The 21291-nt window shown below is 38.1% G+C and overlaps 2 protein-coding genes across 3 annotated transcripts; both read right to left on the reverse strand.

The window, feature by feature from the left end:
• Window positions 1–2487: 2487 nt before the first annotated feature.
• Window positions 2488–10391, reverse strand: kera (keratocan). 2 transcript variants are annotated; one of them, XM_005164765.4, is made up of 3 exons: window positions 7092–7146; window positions 4457–5331; window positions 2488–4228 (listed from the first exon to the last, which is right to left on the reverse strand). In XM_005164765.4, exons 2-3 carry the CDS (start codon window positions 5316–5318, stop codon window positions 4065–4067), a joined length of 1026 nt encoding a protein of 341 aa, XP_005164822.1. In that variant the 5' UTR covers window positions 5319–5331; window positions 7092–7146; the 3' UTR covers window positions 2488–4064. The 2 variants fall into 2 exon arrangements, with proteins under 2 accessions (XP_005164822.1, NP_001020719.1); NM_001025548.2 differs by lacking the exon at window positions 7092–7146 and adding an exon at window positions 10267–10391 and having other exon boundaries at window positions 3975–4228.
• A 6328-nt stretch (window positions 10392–16719) lies between these two features.
• Window positions 16720–19600, reverse strand: lum (lumican). Its single transcript, NM_001002059.1, is given in 3 exon segments — window positions 16720–17782; window positions 17865–18766; window positions 19565–19600. Coding segments are annotated over 2 exon segments (1035 nt in total). The 5' UTR covers window positions 18745–18766; window positions 19565–19600; the 3' UTR covers window positions 16720–17627.
• Window positions 19601–21291: the final 1691 nt, after the last annotated feature.

The following is a 21291-nucleotide window of genomic DNA, read 5'->3' on the forward strand; positions in this document are numbered from 1 at the left end:
TAGGCGCCATGTTGGATCCTCATTCCCTTCAGAACTTCCCTAATAGATTCAGCAAGGTGAACTGAATCTGAATGTGGCAGCAGAAATCAAGACTCATTAGACTAGACAACTTGTTTAAATTGTCCTATTGTTTTTAGTTAGTAAGAGCAAGGGTCTTTTGTTGCTGTACCTAATTTGCATCTAAGTTTATTGTGTTGAGTGTTCATACATGCTCTTCTGCAGTTTGAGGAGTGACCCATTTCCACCGAGTGGTACAGTACGGTGCTATATGGGTCGGTATGGGTCATCTTTATCAGGCTTGCCTTTCCACTGCCAAAAGGGTACCATTGGCGTGGTGTATGACAGAACGTTTCATTCAACGTCATTCTCGCTCGAGGAAATGTCAAAGTATGAGTAGCACTTCTCACAAAACAGATGCTTTATACACATAAATACTTGTGTATAAATGTTCATTACTAACCTTTCTATAAACATGATTTGATTATAACTGCAGACCAATCATGCGAAATAGCCTACATTGTGTCTGCCATTATATAAAATAAATAAATGCAACATATATGAACACATATAGACCTTTAAAGTTATAGTAAAAACTACACACAACATACATTTAGTCCTTATTTGGGTTCAAAAACAACATGCAACATATAGCCCACAGTCAGTGCAAACCTCTCATCTGCATCTTGAATCTTTACCAGCACATGTAACCCCTTGTTAGAAAGTAATTCTGTAATTCCGAGTTCATAATAGTCCAAAAGGTGATCATAATTAAAAAAGGCAGTTTGTTTATGTTTTAGGTTGCTGAAACAATCATTTGCTCCCGTTTTTTCCGGCTTCTCCTTTGTTTTTACGCACTTCACTTTTGCGTTTGTCCATTTCTGAAAGGATCAAATGTCAGAAGCACTTCAATAATCACGCGCACTTTTTATTATCAGTTTAGAGGTTTGTTATTTCAAATATAAACACAGACGTGAACTCTCTCGAGAAAGTGAAACCTCTCACGCTTTAGACGGCCATGTAAACAACGACAGTAGATTCTGCTCTTCTTCTTGTGGCTGTTCATCAAGATGACGACAAGGTTTGTTTAAGCTTGGGTTGACCATGGCTTGTTATTATATGTATATATTATTACGGTGTAATGTCTTGGCTGTGTATTTAAAATTGGAGCTTCCTTTGTTTTCATTTTCTTGGCTTGTGCACGAACTATTGATGTATCTCTGTAAACAAACAGCGTTCAGCTGCGCATCTTGCTTCACGTTTTGGTACCCTTTTGTTGTGCTAGGTGACCTTTTTAAGGGGTACCCAAAAAGTGTTACGATATGGTATGCTTTTTGATACTTATTGACAGTGGAAACAACCATAAAAGCGTATCGAACCGTACCACTTAGTGGAAATGGGCCATAATTGTAGCCTCTTGATCAGCTCAAAACGCCTTGGCCATTCTACTCTGACCCTTACAATCAGTAAAGTATTTCGCCATTTTTTGAATCATTCTCTGTCAAGCCTAGATATGTTTGTGTGTTGAAATTAAATTTTTGAAATATTCAGACCATCCCTTTCAGCACCAACAACCATTCCATGTTTAGTGTCACTTCAATCATCTCTCTTCGCTATTCTTATGCTCAGTTTGAAATTGATCTCCTTGACCATGTCATCATGCTCAAAAGCAAGTTTCCAAGTGACTGTAGAGTATATAAAATGCAAAGATATTAAAGAATATTTAAGATATACAAGCGGTAAAAGACACCACATGCACCAAAAAGGTGCTTAGCTGAACCAAGAAGCATGCACTGACGTCCTTGCAAATCCTCTGAACAGTGCCAAGCAAATCCATTTGCTTGCACGATCAATTTAAGCTGCACAGGCCTGTACTGTGTGGTGGAAGATTTCATGTAACACAGACTGTGTTTAAAGTCAATGTATCAGATGCAACCAAAAATATATGCGAAAGACCTTGTATAAATGCAGTCATTGTTTCAAGTGATACCCAGGTACTGTGCACTCCCTGTTGATTTTTCCCCTTCTGTCAGATGTGTGTAAATATTTTAAAGAAAGTGTTCCAGAGTCTTCTGTAATACATTGTTTTGTAGTGAATATTTTACAACCGCAAAGCTCTTTGCGATTATAAAGATGTGCTGGTGCAGTAGTTCCCACCAACAACATTCTCATTAGAAGTTGCATTTCACCTGAAAATCTTCCTTAAATACCTTACTAGATGGGAGTTGTTTATTTATTTTATTGGAACTGTAAGTTTAGCAAAAGCTTCAACGTAGTGCTAGTTGTTTTCATTATTGTAGACAAGCTATTATTGTGGATTATAGATTTCTTTAAAACAAGGTTGCCAGACCGAGTACTCTTGACTTGACTCTTGCCTTGTTGTCAAGCAATTAGACTTTTCAATAACTAAATTATTATTATTATTATTATTATTATTACACACACACACACACATACACACAAATGAAATATTAATCAATGACAATGATGGACCACTGAAACCAGTTTAATCAGAAACATTGAACAAAAATGTATATCATATTACATTTTTCTAATGGTTCTCACAGTTTTTGATGTTAATTTCAGTAATTAATAAAAACATGAAAAAAAATTGTCACATTTGTGCGCTGAAAAAGAATGTTTACATTATTTTTATATAGAGAAAATGCATCTTAAAACCAGTCAATTGTCAACTGCAAAATTTAAACTATTATATACATTAAAACTCTGTCACAGTACAGTATGTCATCTGGTTTGAAAATGCTGCAATTTTCAAAATTAATGATAAAATTTGAGGTGCTGAAATTATAGAATAAGTATTTCAAACAAAATTTTCATTGAATATTGAAATATTGTTTTTACAAAGTTGCGAAGATGTACAAAAAGTAGAGGTAAACATTGTTTAAAAAAGTATACATGCCAGTACATTTCATTACTTACAATTGATGTAAACAATTGCAATTGCTACCATTTATCTAACTTTAAACTTATTTTGGTACGTTTTGTCATTGAGACTTACTATGCTTTTAGTGAAATCCAGTAAACCACCACTATGTACTAAGTTCAATTCCAGGAAATTTGGCTCTATAATTAGACCACAACTCTCAAGTAGGTATCGCTGCAGCCCAGAGACCTCCAAGTGGGAGGGATTACACTGCAAGTAGGTTGGGTGACCTCCAAGTCGGAGGGACTTAAAATACAAGTAGGTTGGGTTTAGGTGGTTTAGGTGTTGCAGATATTATTAAAACACATCAGGTTACTGTGATATGGGGTTTGGGGTTGGGGTAGGTGTAGACGTTAATAAAACACAACAGGTTACTGTGAGATTGGATTTAGTGTTAGGGTAGATGTAGACATTCATAAAGCACATTGCACAATATTGGACTCTGAGTCATGTAAAAGACGTTAAATAAATTAAAGCTCCAAGTTTGTACAACCCACTTGGAGCTCGAAGGCCCACCCACTTGGAGCAGGCTCCGACCTCCATTTATACCCTTCTTATTACTCTCCTGCTTAAAACATCTCAGAATAGGGTGGACCGTGAAAATATTTCTGGTTAATCCTGCTCCTACCAAGATTAAGTAATTTATAGGGTACAACTGTTGTTTAGATCTCTCTTCCATTGTAAGAACATTTAACATGTAATGATGTTTCCAGCTAGTCTATGTATGAAATTAAGGAAGGCACAATGGTTTTACAATACAGCCATGAGAAACCATCTACAAATGCACATATAAATCAGTCTTATGGATCTTTACTCTGCTGAAAAGGCCAGGATACCACACTCTTAGTTGTATTTTGTATGTAGGTATCCATCGGAATTTTTTATAAGCTTCTTATTCATGGACTTAATTCATTCTTTGTCAAAAGCTCTACCAGAAAGGTCTTGCTAGTCACCTGCTCAATTAACATGAGATAAGAAGTAACCAGAATCCATTCTAGTGGTCTTTTCAGCAGTGTACAGTATTTATTTTAAGTTTTTTTTTCAGATCCTTTTCAAGTGTTTCAGTTTACTAAAATTGTCAGTTCTGATTGATGAAATGGATTATCTTGATGGTGTTGCACCTTTATATGACAACAGCCCTGAGGAGACGGAAACATGTCATCAGCTCTCGTGGAATAGGGGGTTGGATCTCATTACCATCGAGACGAAGGTAGCGGAGACGTGGACTCTTCTCCTCCAGGTGATCATCGAGCACACCAGGTGGACAGATGTCAGAGCTATTCACGCCTATGAACATGATCAAAAAATATATATCTTACTTGAAATACTAGCATAAAATAGTTGTATACAATGTCTAAAGCAGCTGCCTGGTCAGTCAATATATATATTTATATGAAAGAAAGTTTAAAAGGTGGTTTATTCCGCATTGCTGACCCTTGATTTATAAAGGGACTAAGCCAAAAAATAGGAAATGAATGAATGAATGTAAGTTTAGAACTCTGGTAAAGTACTTACTCTTGATCTTATTGTGGTCTAGATGCAGGTGCTCCAGTCCAGAGGAGATAACAGGCACCTCTGTGAGTTGGTTGTGAGAAAGTTGTAGATCCAGGATGCTGGAAAGGTTAAACACATTTTTTGGGATACCCCCATTAGCTAGCTTATTGCGGTTGAGCCTGAGAGACGCGACTTTAGGAAGACCCTTGAAGTACTCAGCTGGAATCTTCTCAATGTTGTTGCCGTCCAAAAAGATTTGTGTAGTTGTGGGTGGTAGGCCAAGAGGCATACTGTTTAGCTGATTCTTTGCTAAATTGATCTGGATCAAGTTATTGAGGCCTTTTAGACTGACCTCTGTGACTGCATCATCTTGTAACTTGTTGCTTTGCAAATCCAGCAGGGTAAGATGACCCATTCCAGAGAAGACACCGGGTGGGATCTTCGAGATTTTATTTCGGGACAGCCTTAACTGCTCTAATTTGGCTGGCAGAGGAGATGGAATAGAAGACAGCAAGTTGTCTTCCATGTAGAGATGAACAAGGTTGGACATTGCTCTAAGAGCATCTACTTCCAGGCCTTCAGTTGTGATTTTGTTGCGGTTGAGGTTTATCCACTTTAGCTGTGTGGCGTTGCGCAGAGCATTGGCTGAGAGAACATCAATTAGGTTGTTTTGAAGGTACAGGTACCAAGTGTAGGGGGGGATGACAGGTATACTTTTCAGCCCCTTGTTGTCACAGTAAACCGCATTAGGGAAGTTGGGAGGGCAGTTGCACTCTTTAGGACATGCCTGGAGTTGAGACATCAGGTGCTCATATGGAATTTCATCAGAGTGGACTTGGCTGGTCAAAAACACGGCCACAAATGCTACCAAGAGTACCTCCATAGTTAGGTTTAACCTAAAGAATCATAGAAACAGAGCAGAAAAACAAAATGAGATGTTAACAATATTAATAAAACTTTTAGACATTAAACGAAACACTTTATATTTGTACTCACTGCAGACGTCACTAAATCACCCCCACCCAAAAAATAAAATGCTTGATCTCAGGGCCTTGAACATAGGTTACTATCGCCCATACTAAAAATAGCATCTACCTTATATAACCTCCAGTTGTCTCTAAGAAGATGACCTCAGTGACTAAAAATTAAGAACATCCTCTAGTTAAGATTCCCCGTGTCTCCGTCTTTTAAGTGGTAATCCTCTTAAATTCAGAATATGCTGCCAGGTCAATCTTAATTGACTCAACTATGCCATAGTACTACTCTTTCCATTCACAAGGCAGTTACATTTTAAACAAACATAAGAGTTCATATATGACAGTGACTGACTAGTTCTGAATACAATAAGGTTTAAAAAATTCTTATCTAAACATGCAGCTCAACTCCTTGTTCAAGCTCTTGTTCTCTCCAAACTGGATTACTGCAACTCTCTACTAGCTGGGCTTCCAGCTAACTCTATCAAGCCTCTTCAACTGCTCCAGAACGCAGCAGCACGAGTGGTCTTCAATGAACCTAAACGAGCACATGTCACTCCGCTGCTAGTCCGTTTGCACTGGCTGCCAGTTGCTGCTCGCATCAAATTCAAAGCTCTGATGTTTGCCTACAAAGTGACTTCTGGCCTTGCTCCTCCTTATCTGCTCTCACTTCTGCAGATCTATGTGCCCTCCAGAAACTTGCGTTCTGTGAATGAACGTCGCCTCATGGTTCCATCCCAAAGAGGGAAGAAATCACTTTCGCGAACGCTCACGCTTAATCTGCCCAGTTGGTGGAATAAACTCCCTAACTGCATCAGAATAGCAGAGTCACTCGCTACTTTCAAGAAACGACTAAAAACTCAACTATTTAGTCTCCACTTCACTTCCTAATTTGCAATTGCCTCTCTGAATATCACACTAACTGTACCCAAAAAAAAAAAAAAATACTAATACTACTAATACTTCCCTTCTTAGACTTTACAGACCTGAAACTTGCCTATAGCACTTATTCATTGTTGCTCTTAGTTGTGTAAATTGCTTCCTTGTCCTCATTTGTAAGTCGCTTTGGATAAAAGCGTCTGCTAAATGACTAAATGTAAATGTAAATGTAAAATTATCAGCGTTTTTTTAAACCCTTAGTTTTCATTTTGCAATATCAACACACTACAAACTAGGACCCTTTTGAAAGAATTTTAGTGGAGATTTCATTACATATTGATGTCCAACAAGTTATTATGCTATTACAAAGTTTTTTTTGCTGACATAGCCATATATTATTTGGCTTAAAGTTGTCCAGAAGAAATCGACAAAAAAAAATCATCTTATCTGCTAGTACTTTAAATACATTGTTCTGGGCTCCAAGGGGATTTCTGGAGATTGTTTTAAATGGACAGCTTTCGTGCAGTAAACCTGAGTTGTTGTCTAGTACTGGATACCAAGACATTGGCTTAAGTAGAGCATCACCTGTAAAAGTCTCTCAAATTCAAACACATTGTGTGGACATTAAACAACAGCCGACATCTTGAGTACCCTAAAAGAACTCTCGTGCATAGAGTTTTAGATCAAAGATCTAGAGCCACAGATCTGGAGATCAGTGGCTTTTTTGCTGGCATTCGCAAAACTGACACTACACACTTGCCAACATTTTCTAATGCACATAATCACAAATTCTAAAGACTTACCGTTATCTTTTTACGTCTCTTCTACTGTATCTCTTGCTTTGGGGTGTTTCGATCTGAGCTACTCTGCCTCTCCTGCCCCTATTTGTAGTGTCAATGGTATCCCATGATTCCATCATAGACAGACAAACTGGATACAACCTTAGCCAATCATAGCCTCTTGAGATCAAGAGTCATAATCCTTGAGGTCTGACAGTTCTTAAACCGCTGTGTTGGTCAAAAGAAGACATGAGCCTTGGCCCAGTTCTAATTAGGTTAATACGGGCCTATATACCCTGCTGGATCCTACATCCTTTTATTCATCACCTCTCATAACAACACCTGTCTTCTGTCTTTCAAGTAAACAAATGTCTGTTGGATTTATCCATCCATATCTATTGGATAGTGGCCTTCCAGGACCAGAGTTCTCATCTAAATCTCACAAGGAAATGTAATTATTTTTCATATTGTCAGAAAAGTGGCTAATTCGTACAATTTCATTTGTTTGAAAACGTTGGCAGACGTGCCTCTCATTGGGGGATAAACAAACCATACTAAAATATTCAAATGAGATGTACAAAGGAATACTAATTAGCTACTACTAAATCAAAACATTACAAATTACTGTAAGATTGCACTCACTGCTCTAGCTTTTGTTCCACTATAATTTTCAGCATCCTCACTTACTTCGTAAGGACTCCCAGTTTGATTGGTTAACTGTTTTAATTTAGCATATGCTTCCAATGCAAATCAGAAATAATCTCATTTTGCTATTATTTGTTCCCAATTCCACTGACGACAACAACACCTTACCGTGTCATTGTAATAATTGTATAATAGGCTTCTCCCGTCAAAGTCTAGGATAATTTGTAATCCAGTAGTATCTCGTGTCAATGATGGTGCTGTTCTATCTTAGAACCTGTGGTCTAAAGGGCAAAGAATTAAAACACCAACCTAATCCAATTATTCACAGGAACTTAAAAGAGCTCTAAACACATAAGACGTCTGTGTCAAGGTGCACAACATTAAATCTGCAGCTAAGAGCGTTAGGTTGCAAAATGCAGGACATGACAAGAGGTCACTGTCAGGGTAGCAATTAGTATCTAGCTGAGGAAGCTTTAAGTCTATTAAAATACTCTGTGTCTTTGATCTGTTCTCAATACAATTAAATTGACAAACATCCATTGCATAATTACAACAGTGAAATGTCAAAGACTTGCTATGCAGTTCATCTAGATCACACTACACGACTAAACCTAAATGACTAGTAAGCCCCACATTGTAGCAGATGTCAGCTATTTTAATGTCTGCACCTGTTAGACTAGACACAGCTTATAGATTTTAGACTGGATTTGCGAATCACTCAGTCTTCTGAGTTCTGAATCAACAATTAGTAGCTGCCAAACATTTTGGTTTAAGGCTGATTTATGCTTCTGTGTCGAGTGATTGGCATGACCCACGGCACCTGCCTTGCGCGTAGTCATGCATTTATACTTCCGGCATGCTGTTTGACACTTCTGAAACATTAGCTGGTAGTAGGTTTTTTGTTCCTCTGTGTCCAGTTTCTTTATGGCTGTTTTGTTATTTCTGAACACTACTTGTATCTAAAACTCCTCATTCAGAGGCGGGAACTGGCGGACGTGCAACAACTTTAGTCAAGGTGAACATAAAACAAAAGTTTCCATCTGGAGTTTCTTCACGTGACTTAACACTTGTAAACAATTGATCCATCAGGCTCACAGCTCTCAGCACCACCCACGCTCATCACCGTTACGAAACTGACCAATCACAGAGCTTGCGCTACAAGTGGTTGCGATGTGTAGTTACGTTTTTTGAGAGGTGTCGGCGTCAGCCATGTCTAGGGGGATGCGACCACGCAAAGGCTGCGCCAAAGTATATGCATGCATTCGACGCAGAAGTATAAATCAACACCACTTTTCCAAGCTGTAACTTTTAGTCTTTCTGTAATGTTTTGATTTATATTGAGCAGCAGGGAATAAATAATCACAGTCTTTTGATTAGAGCAGTGCAAACAGTTTTCTGCTAAGTGCTAATGCTAACTCTGTCAAATGTTTGACAGTACTTTCATGACACATTAACATTATAACTATTAAAATCTGAGACTATTAAGCCATACCTGAACGCAAAGCCTTTTTTAACAGTTATTTTGGTCACACTTTATTTGGATGATCTGTTTGTTGAATTTAAGCTACATTGCATCTACATGCCAACTAATTCTTATTAGATTATAATTAGACTGTTGGGTTAGGGTTAGTGTAAGTTGACATGCACCTGCGAAGTTTCTTAAAGTCAGTTAAATTTCTGTTGAAGGACCTGTATCAACAGATATTAAGCAGACAGTCTACTAATACTTTAATGGACCATCAAAATAAAGTGTTGTCATTATCTTTGGTTAACACTGACAAAAACATTCAAAAGAAATAGAAATTGATCGTCAAATTTAAATGGAACAAGCATAAAATCCATCAAACATGTAAAACAATAATAATCATAATAATAACTGAGAAATGCCAACATTGTCAAGACAGCTGCATGACATTTATCCTCCACCTAAACCAAACCATATGCTTTTGAAGAGATTTAATTTCCTGTTTGGGGCATTGTATTGCAGGCAGTTAAGTTAATTACTCATAGGTCTAACATTTGGCTCTAGCTCAATGGCTAGCGTTCAGTCCAATTTCAGTCTTTCACACCCACATAATTCAAAAAACCTGATCTGAACAGGAAACTGAAATGAAATCAGCTTTGTCTAATTATTTTAGCATACAACAAAATGCTGCACTGGTGCTTTCTTAGATAGAAAAGAAATAAACAGCACACATTAATGTGAGCTTTGCAAAAAGAAACAACTTAGAAGTGAAATTATTCTTTACATGTTGAAAGTACCTGTCAACTGAAAAGAAGAAATCGGTGACTTTCCTCAAAAAACATCATACCAGTACCATGGCATTGGGATGATAAATGGTCATGCCATAGTATTTTAGAACCAAATAGTATTTAACCAAAAAAACAAACAAAAAAAAACTAGGTAAGTTAAACAAGGTAAATTTTAAACTCTCTCTAAGACTACGAATTTGATATCTCAATACTACAGAACTGAAAACCCATGAGAGCCCCTTACACCTTTCACATTTATTGCACTACCACCACATAAAGAGCAAAAGAATGAAAACATTACCTGCTCATCTCAGTCACAGAGCTGATTTGGTTTGTGGAGGTGGAGACGGAGTATGGAGTATTGGGGTGTTTTGGGGTTGTCGTCTCTCGATCCGCCTGTTCTCTTCCCCAGCTTGAGTTCAATCTGCAGAATCTCCTACTTTCTTTCTGGCCCCGACAAGCATCAGAAGACACAGCCTTATTAGATTACCATTGTTGGTAGTGCGACTTCCCCAAGGCCAAACCTTTGACATCAGCTGGTGAGCTTTGGGAAAGGGGGTGTGGGAATGTTTGACAGATATGCGTTGAGTTGTGTTTCTGCAAGAGTGCACTGGGTACTTATTACTAGCACAGTACTTTTTTCTAATTCTTTGTGCACTGAGGGTCTATAGAGAGGTGGGGTCCCTGGCAAATATGATACCCTGCAAGCAGTTGCAGGTGGCTTTGAGACTTTTAACTCTTTCTTCTCAATGAACATATCTCATCTCCATCTGACTTGGGGGGATCTTTTACACCCCGGTAAACTAGGTGACCCTGGAGCCATGCACATCGTTTAGCTGTCAATTTGCACTGATGGAGACTCGTCCCAACCCGTGAAAGGTGGAATTAAGCAGGAATGCAAAAACTGGTGAAAGGTGGAAAGATGTGTGTGGGTTAATCCAGCACTATTATCGTATGCTAGAAGATCTTGCTCAATCTTCGAGTTCGTCATAGCTTCAGATTAAATGAAAGGGCAGTGCATAGGAACCAGGCAACATCTGTTTGAACATCTGGAATCCGTTGTGGACATTTTAAAAAATAGAAAAGGGAAGTGGGATATATTAAGTTTGTGACACTGATTAAAGTCCCTCTATATTTGGGAAAGAAGCAAATCCCTTTCCTATTCAATGGACGTTTTTGTAAGTAATATAAGAGGACTCATGATTTCTCTTCTCATGTACTCAATTCTCTTCTTATTTGTACAACCAAAGTGTTCATCCTTTTTCAGATTTCCAGATGCTAGGCCATGTTGAAAAATGAGCAATGTTTTGCCCCGTTACACTAGCAATGTTAATAGCATGAATACATTGCTTTTTGGAGTCAGACATTTTATATGAATTGGTTCAACTGGTTCAGAAAACCAATATGAATATTTCAGTCACAAAATGGACTGATTTGAGACACTGCATCTACTTGATATTAAAGAGATAGTTCACCAAAAAATGCAACTAAAGTTGACTTTTTTTAAAAAAAACTCTGGGGTCTATCTTACGTAACTAAGAGCTTAAGTTCTTATAGGAGACTTCCCCTTGGAAAAAATGCTTGTGCATGACCAATGCAAGCTCAAGAATGCTCCATAAACCCACTGCAGTGCTTGGGTAAGAATGAGTCCCAAAAAGACTGCTGTTGGATGTGAGGGAAATCTGATCATCTTTAGTCATAGTTAATTTAACCCTATCCAAATGTAAATTGTAAATACTTCAATATAGAGTAAACAAGCCAACTAACTAGCTGCAACCCAAGTAAGGCCCAATCCCGATTCTATTTTTGTACCCCTAGCCTTTTCCCTTGGCCCCTTGAAACAGAGTGTGAAGGGGAAGGGCTTCAAAATTTACCCCTAAGAAACGGAACACCACTGCAACACCTGTACACATCATCAAATGTCATCATGATCTCTTGCTTCATATGAGATCGACTGCTGTAGTTATTCCAGTTGTGTTATTTATGGGCATTTATCTTCAAGAATTCACTGAATGCATTTATCATGTTATCATAACGATATAACATGGCAATATGCTCGTAACTGTGCTGTGCACTTACACCCTGGCCTTATTCATCCATGTAAACACAAAAACAACATTAACATTATAGCAGACACTGTAAAAAGCTCATTCCCAGCCACTAGATATTTCTGACAGGGTATTCCAGTGTCAAGTGACAATATGTTGTGGGACTGATATACAGGAGACATTATTGGGAATCATAGATAGCAAAAATTACAGCTTTTTTTTTTTTTTTTTTAAAGCATGACGGTAAAACATGAAATTGGTTATGAATGTATTAAAATGTATGCTTGTTTGTTGTAAACATTTGTAATAATGACAAAAAAAAAAAAAAAAAAACTAGTTTGTGCATCTCCTGACTTTCTTGTGCAACCATACTGTTGCAGTAGGTAGTGTATTCTGGGAAATGTTTATACACTCTGGTTTTGTTTATGTTCCTGAAAAATCTTAGTTTCAAGGGCTATCTAGCTCTTCCCTTAAGCCCCATGCCTTCAAGATAAAGAGAATCGGGACAGGGGAAGGGCTAAGGGGTAGAACTGGGATTGGGCCTAAATATTACATCACTGAAAAGACTGTTGGTTTTGATCTTTGACAAGCGCCACACTCGTGTTTCTCTCTCTCTCTCTCTCTCTCTCGCTCAGTTATAGCCCTTGCAAGAGCTAATTTGAGTTCAGCAGCTGATCAGTGATGCACTAAATGCTCTAAAGCAGGGATCCTCAATCCTGTTCCTAGAGATCTACCTTCCAGCTAAGTTCAGCTCCAACTCTGATCAAACACAACTAAACCAAGTAGGATCTGAAGGAGCACTTGGTAAATAAACACAGGTGTGTTTGATCAGAGTTGCAGCTGAACTCTGCAGGAAGGTAGATCTCTAGGAACAGGATTGCAATCACAACAGTATGATCATATGCTCTTGGAATTAATTACAAAGTGAGTTTGCTACTGGGCTACAAAATTGTTCCTCACATTGTTGCACACACTTAGGATTAATATAAGATTGGACACAAAGTGAGCTTGTTATATTCCATTTAAAACTCATTTATACCAAGTGCATATCAGGCCAAGGATTTATATCCCAAAACCATTCTAAGAAAAGAAAATTGTAGAAAATTGTAGAAACCACTGGCACCAACAAACTAATAAAGCTTACAATGCTTTTGGGAAATGCACTTAAACAGAATCTTGCTTACCTCTTGAAACAAACTGTCCCATGAACCAGTTGAAGATAAGTCAGACTTGCCATCCCTACTTTACAGATATAATGCAGCTAATTGGTTATTTGAAGTACAGATTTGGTTCTGTCCTCGATCAGTTATTAATCATATGTTGGCAAATCTTACAGCATCTTTCTGTCAAATGTAAGGTAAACCCCCACAATTTTCTCGCATTTAAAGCAAAGCTTGGTTTAAATAAGGGGTGTCCAAACTTGGTCCTGGAGGACCGGTATCCTGCAGATTTTAGCTCCAACTTGCTTCAACACACCTGCAAGGATGTTTCTAGAAAGCCTAGTAAGAGCTTGATTTTCCAGCCCAGGTGTGTCTGATTCGGGTAGGAACTAAAATTTGCAGGACACTGATCCTCCAGGACCAAGTTTGGGCACCCCTGGTTTAAATGGACCAAATGTTTAGAGGTATGTGCCATAACTTCATACCTAACTCTTTTTAAATAAATATATGATGAATAATACTTAAAATGTAATTATTAATTAATTAATAATTAATAAAACACTTTAAAATGCATCTAAAATGCATTTAGAAGGTTGGGTGATATTTATTTGGACCTAGAAATGCATTTCAACCCAAAACAAATGCATACATTACTGACAATATGACATGTAGCGAATTAATTTTAATCATCCCTTTATGGTATCTGTTTACTTTGCAATTTTATTTATTTATTTATATTGCCTATGTCCTCACATACCATGATAGTGCAAGAAGGCAGTTGGGCTCTAAACAACAGCAGGAAACTCTTTTGTCTTTTCTCTCAAGAGATCAGCTGTAGAAGAACAAGCTAAGAAACACCACAGTGGTCTCTTTCCCACACAAAGTCTTTTCAGTGTTGCTGAATAACAGGCTGTGGTTTTTTTTAGCAAGACCACAATTGCATAGCTGACAAGCACACTGAAAAAAAACAACCATGACATGGCAAGATCAAAATTTAAGTGTCTTTTCAGTGCTGTAGTAAAAACACGAATGTGTTATTGACCTTGCCAATAATAAGTCTTCCTGAAGAAAGACATATTTCACTCTGGTGATGTATGTCAGACTTCTGCAAAGATCAGTCTCCAATGAACAACTAATGGACTGAACCAGGGTCTTTTTCTACATTTCTTTTTCTTAAAAACTATTTCCTTCTAATGTATGGGACAATGTGTATGGTGAAAAGTCAGAAAACTATGTTTCATCATCAACCTCTGGGAAAAGAAAGTGCACGATCAGCTTGTGGCGATCTTATATTTTCAGGCTGCTATAAAGCCAGAACTGCCCATCCATCATCTGTTTCCAACACATGGACAAAAGAACTCCCACAATGCCTCGCTGTTTAACTATCAGATGGTCACCCAAAACGCTTCATTTCTCTGGAATGCTAGGTTGTCTGCCTGCAAATTCTACCGTTTTAAATAAAACACTCATTTTTAGTGCTAGCTCAGACGCGTGCTCAAATCTGTAGTTATGTTAAATGCAACGTTTGAAGTGCCTGTCATAAAGGTGTGGTTTGGGACGGAGAGACAGATGGAAGCAGATGGTTGGAAGAAGTAAAAGGAAAGAATGGACCAACTGTTGGGGATATTTTATGATTCATTCAAGGTATGTCCCGGGCCAAGAAAGGGAATGAATGTTTACAGCTAACTCAAACACTGGCACTGTGAGAAGATATGAACATCCCAGCTACACAATATGCAAAGGTGGTCATTGAAACAAGAGGAACGTCAGACATTTAGCTCTCTTAAAAACAAAAATGACAAAAAAAAAAACAAAAAAAAACTTTTGTAGCAATGCCATAAAGAAACTAACAAAAAATGGGGTTTGATTACGTAAAGAAGAAACAGTTTACACAAAAATGAAAATATTATTACTTTTTAATTTACTCTTGAGTAAACTATCACTTAAATAGCTTTTCATGAACCATTAGTTTGTTAGCACAAATGACTTTTAATAATCTTTTTTTCCCTAAAGAACCTTCAGTGGGAAGTGCAGGTAAATGTACTTTGGATGTTAAAGGATATTCTTGGAAGATCAATGGTCTTTATTTATAAGCATGCACAGTAGGTGAACCCGTATGACCTTTGGAGATTTGGATATTTTTCTATGTCATGAGGCTAAAAGTGTAATCACAATGTTGTAGAACTATGAATTGAGAAGTGTTAGAATCGTAGGAATGCATCACAGATCATTATATTAGGCTATGTGTTATCTACGGGCAATAATAGCAATATGTCATACTTCCCTTTTTAAATGTGCACGTAGATGATCTAACGTGGGAGAGCAGATATATGTATTTACACGTCTTTTGGCACAGTGTTCTTGAAGCTTCATATCATTACAGTTACTCTTAAAAACGCTGCTGTCTATGGAAGATAAGAGGGCTGTCAGATTTCATCAAAACTCTTTTAATGTCTTAACATGAAAATGAATGTGTTTTAAGGAAATTGTAAGAACATGATAGCGAAAATTTAATAACAGAGCTTTAATTTTTGGGTTGAACTAATCCTTTAAGTCTACAATTTTATCGCAGTTTGGGTTTTATGGACATGTATAAAGATTTGACATGAAACTATTACTAAAGCCTAACGTTTTTATTGAATGATTTGATTTGGTCTTACCTTTTAAAGTAACATGAAGTCAAATAATTCTTATAAAGTGCTGCCAGCAGATATAACACCCTAGTTCTTCAATACAATGACCTTTTCATTATCGTTTTTTTATCCACAACCTTTTCTTCAGACATCAAGTGAACACGTTTCCTACAGGAAGCAGTTCTGTCATCATGGCTCTGCTTTAAACAGAACTAAATTGGCAACCAGGAATCAGAGTGAGAGGCCAAAAAGGAGAAGGAAGGAGGACAGATCCATACCAGAACTAACAGAGTAAAGAAATGGAAATCCACATCAAGTCATGCTAGAAGATCATAAATTAAGATCAAAGCAATCAAACTTAGAGTAGCTTGACTGCACTATGATGTGCAAGCCTAATTTTGGTTTGACAAATCAGTTGATAACAATTAAAACAAAGTAAAGCATGACTGATTACTTGATAAATTAAATGGCACTGTGTGTTATAATACTAGATCTGATCTAATTTTAAGGATTGACATCTTCAGTATCTCCCACATAGGTAAAAAAAAAATGTGTTTTATTCAATTTAAGATGAACAAACTGCTTTGATGTTGTCTTGAAAAAAAAAAAAATCAGGGATCTTACAACTTTTATATAACAGTCTGCCAAAGTTATGGGAATCTCGTGGTTCAATAATTTGACTAACATTGTGATGATGTGAAATAGTGTAATGAATACATCAAAAAGTCATTGCTGTGTACCATAGAACTGAAAGGAATTACTGTTACAAAATTAAGATGAGCTGCATGCAGATACAGTAGAATATGGAATAATCGTTGGCAGAGTTCAGAAATGCAAGCCGCTACTAGTTTGCAATTAATAAATTTTGCCACTGCAGTTTCTCATTTAAATAAACCCCCTTTGAGATTAGATAGAATTCACTCAATGTACAATGTTTATTTTTTAATTTGTAAATTAAAATGCACTGCTGTGCATTTAGTTCATATCCATAGGTTGTAGAAAACAGTCGAATATCCTTACTGGCAGGCTTATTAATAATATGATTACAGTTTCAAGTGATTAAAGATTTTAACATGCAAAAAAAAAAATAGATGACATGTAGTGCAACTCATTATAGAGTGCACAGCATTTTGTGTCTCTCTTTAGACTGAAATATTTCCACTTTTCATACATTATAATACAAGACTAATCTTTTATGTGCCAGATTTTCAAGATTTTCAGACTATTGCTGCCCGTTTTTCATACAAACTTTTTAAACAGCAAATATTGTCAACAATGTGCAAGTGACCGAATGTGGTAGCCAGAATCCCGAATAAAGACATCCAGAGTGTCTAATAGAGAGCAAAGTCCTGCAGGTTTTAGCTCCGACGCACTAAGAAGTTATAAAGAGTCTGAAGACCTTCATTAGTTTCCACGAGCTAAACTCTACAAGATAGTGGCCATCTGGGAACAGGTTTAGTCATCCAATCCTGCTCCTGAAGAGCCAAAGTCCTGCAAATTTTAGCTACAACACAATTTCTAAGAAGGTTCAAGTGAGTCTGAAGACATTCATCAGCATGTTCAGGAGCTAAACTCTGCAGGATAACGGCCTCTGGAAACAGGTTTAGATGTTCAATTTAGCTGCAGAAGGGCCAAGGTCTTGCAGATTTTAGCTCCATCACATATGCTGAGAAGTTGTTAGTGAGTCTGAAGGTCTTCATTAGCTCGTTCAGCAGCTAAAATCTACAGGACACTGGACCTCCAGGAAAAGTTTTGGGCAGCCCTGGTTTAATAAGAATTAAAGCCTTATTTTGTTTGATGAGCTACTGGCGAGATTTAGCTCTATTCAAAGATGATCTCTGAGGCCTGGCGTAGGCAGTTAGCTGTGTCATCTGGCATACTGCTGTGTGTGATGTTGTTTCCATCCAAGCGCAGGGTCCTCAGTCTAGAGTAGTTGACCGGTGAGCTAAATCTGCAGATATTCGTCAGCTCAAACTCTAAAGAAACAGAAAGCAAAATGGAGTCAAAATCAATGCAAAATCTGATTCGCTTAACCAGATGGAGACTAAAAAAACTTACTGTTTATCTCATTGACTTGCAGGTAGAGGTGTTCTAGTGATTCGTTGATCTCCGGGATGGTCTTCAGCTTGTTGAAAGACAGGTCAAGCTCAAGAAGAGAGGACACGTTGAACACTCCTGCAGGGACTCCTGAATCCACAAGTTTGTTGTGGGAGATGCGCAGGTACTGTAGGAGTGGCAGCTTTGCCAGGTAGCCGTTAGGGATGCTGTCGATGTCATTATTGTCAGCGTAGAGCATTAAAAGCGAAGCTGGAACTCCCGAGGGAAGTTTCTTGAGCTTGTTCTCGCTCACGTCCAGCAGAATGAGGGACTTGAGGCCCTTGAAGGCTCCTGTGAGGCTCTCGGTGGTAAGTTTGTTCTTGGACAAGTGGACGGTTGTCAGGTTTTCCATCCCAGCCAAAGTGTTAGCAGGGAATGAGGTTAACTTGTTACCGATCAGCTTCAACTCATCCAGAGACTTCGAAAGAGAACCAGGGGGTTTAGTCAGCTTGTTATGACTGAAGAGGAGCTTCTCCAAGCTTCCTAGTTTATCGATAGTACCAGCCTGGATCTTGTCACTGGTGATGTTGTTGTTGTCGAGGACGAGCCAGCGAAGGTCGGTGGCATTGTCAAACACTCCAGCCTTGATCTCCTCAATGAAGTTGTTCTGTAAGTAGAGGTATTTGATTCCGGTCGGCACGATGGGGATGAACTTCAAGTTGCGCTCATTGCAGTACATGGCAGTGGGAAAGTTGATGGGACATTCGCACTCCTGGGCACAAGAAGGTGATGAAACGCCCTCCAGTGGTGCGGAGGGTATGTAGTACTCATCATAGTAATCATACTGAGCTAAACTCAGACTTAGAAGTCCAGCCAACAGAATGGATCCCAGAGCAAACATGGCTGCACAACTTAAATTAAACCTAGACAAGAGATCAGTAGAGAGGAGAAGAGAACAGGAAAGAAAGGGAGAAGTGGTTAAATAAGGAGCAATATTACATTAAAAAAAAACTAAAATGTGTAAGAATAACAGAACTTTCTACGGTGAACCTCAGACATAAACAAAAACCAGAGACACTCTTCTAATGGAAATTGATGACTTCATTCTCAAGAATGCAATAGGCCCAGACAGACATTCCTCCCTTCACAAATTAGACCCACATTGCTGGTGTTCGGATCCAAGTTCATCTCAAGTTACATTGACTTTACTTTAGAGTTCCCTTTTTTGTGCATGACATGCTGATTAATTATTAAGATGGAATTGGAAAAGAAAGACATTTATGAAGTTGGGTAATCCATTAATAATTTATGACGGCATAGAATAATTTGCAGCAGGTGTCAAGCATGGAATCTCGCAACCCAGGTTTTCTTTATAGCAATCCATTGATGCAAAATCACTAGTCAAATGCATGCACTGCTTTATCTTTCTTTCTTCCTGCAAAAAATTGCATTGATTGTTCCATTGTACAATTTCATGCATTTAAAAAAACCTATAAATCATTTGATTTAATTCTAAATGACAGCCTTTATATTTGACCACAAACAGCTTAGATAGAACTCCAAGCTTCCCAAACATCACGCTGAATTTCCGCAATATGATCATAATGTTTCTTTAGTCCTCCCCCAAAATCTGCCAAGCAGATTTCTGATAATCTCATCCAGAGAAAGCAAAAGCTAGCATGAACATTCAATGCATAACAGCAGATGCTAAATATCCTTACCTTCCTGCTTCTCTCTCTTCAGGTACAGTTGTGTGCGGCCCGAGGACTCTGGAGAGAAAGAGTAAGGGAGGGAGAGAGTGGAGAGAAAGAGATAGAGAGAGAGAGGGAAAGAGAGAGAGAGAGACACTCAAGCCAGACCTTAGTCGCCCAAGATTGAAAACAGAAGTCAGGCGGTTCTAGTATGTAGATGTCAGCAGTTGTGGCACATATGGATCTTAACAATGGTGAGTAGTAGCAATGCAGCTTGGGACATGTAGTCCTTCGTGGGATGCAGAAGGGAGCAAAGACTCACTGGGGAGGTTTTGCAAAATATATATACCTGCTGCCACACACACACACACACACACAAACTTTTCCATTTCCATGTCATCCATTCCAAACAATCCCACAAAACAGTTCACCTATTATGTGAGACACAAATAAGCCTACAAACACCTCAACCGTAAAAGTAATAATCCTAGCAAAACAAAGGATAATGAAACTATTTTCAAACTATTTGGAAAATAAAATAAATTGGCTGGTTGCAATGGCATCTGCCTGCTATTAGACAACCGGGACTTGGAAAAACTGACCAAATAAAAGGGTATTGGGCCAAACCAGCCTTACATAACCGTGTTGTCTACCTTCGGCATCTGAACGGAGAGTGTATCCAATCGTTAACAGCTGGTAGATTGTATATCATCAAGCAGTGTGCCATCTTTTAATCTTAAGCCCCATAAACTCCAGACGGCTTCTGTCTGGCTGTGGTCATGGTCCTCTGTGATGGGAAGCTCACAGCACATTGAGGTGGGCCACAACTCATGAGGGATCCAGGAAAGACAAGGCTGATTGCAGGTCAGTTTATCTTTAATAGCACATGCGGAGTCTTAGGAATGCAGCAAAGCCAGAGAGCCAGATGATAGATTGGTTCTGTAAGCCTTATGTGTATCAGAGCCTAGGTTGTGCATTTCTTGGGCCACTACTGTAAAAGCTGTAAAGAATTAGGAAGATATAAAATAAGGATTATAATCTAAACTAATCAATCCTGTCTGGTCATTGACAATTACTTGGCCATTAAAGATAATTAAACTGATAAACTTTGGAGTAGGATAAAAAAATATTGCAGGGTTTTGAATGCTTGATTCTGAATGGTGGGTGAACATTATAAAGTGTGCAGACATTTTTCAGATAAATGCACAGCTAAAGTAGTTCCAGGCAAAATAGTGAAGTGTAATGGTCAATATGGTGAATAAAGCTCCGCCTACTTGTACATAAGCCAATCTTCGATTGCTATAGACAGACAATACTCCGGGGGAGGTGCTCAGACCAGACGAGAGTTTCTGCCGATTTTGTGTGATTTGGATGTTTAGAAATGAAACTAAAGACACAGTTGTTGTTTAACTTTATTGGTGATACCTAATATGGAATTCAGTGGTAAGCTTGGCAAGCAGTTTTGGAGAATTTAATGTTTTCCCATTCAGAGGGAAACATTAAATTCTCTGCCCGAGAGGTGTTTTAAAAATGGCCGTTGAGTAAAGTGACTTGCCTCAAAGGGACTTTGATTACAGACATAACTATGCCAAATGATTTCACAAAATACAACATTCAAAAATATAATCAAATGTCAACAAAAGGCTTGATGAGATTTGTAAGAACCTGGTCCTGCATACATTCACAGTCTGAGGACAAAAGCCTGACAAATTTATTGAAATACAAAATCTGAACTGTAGATGTGATCACAATGGCAT

The sequence above is a fragment of the Danio rerio genome, chromosome 4 (assembly GCF_049306965.1).
Source record: "Danio rerio strain Tuebingen ecotype United States chromosome 4, GRCz12tu, whole genome shotgun sequence".
Taxonomy (NCBI): domain Eukaryota; kingdom Metazoa; phylum Chordata; class Actinopteri; order Cypriniformes; family Danionidae; genus Danio; species Danio rerio.

Coding starts and splice junctions, on each gene's coding strand:
- kera (NM_001025548.2), bottom strand. Junction 4,229..4,456: donor AGACCACAATAAGATCAAGA/GTAAGTACTTTA, acceptor TCATGTTCATAG/GCGTGAATAGCTCTGACATC.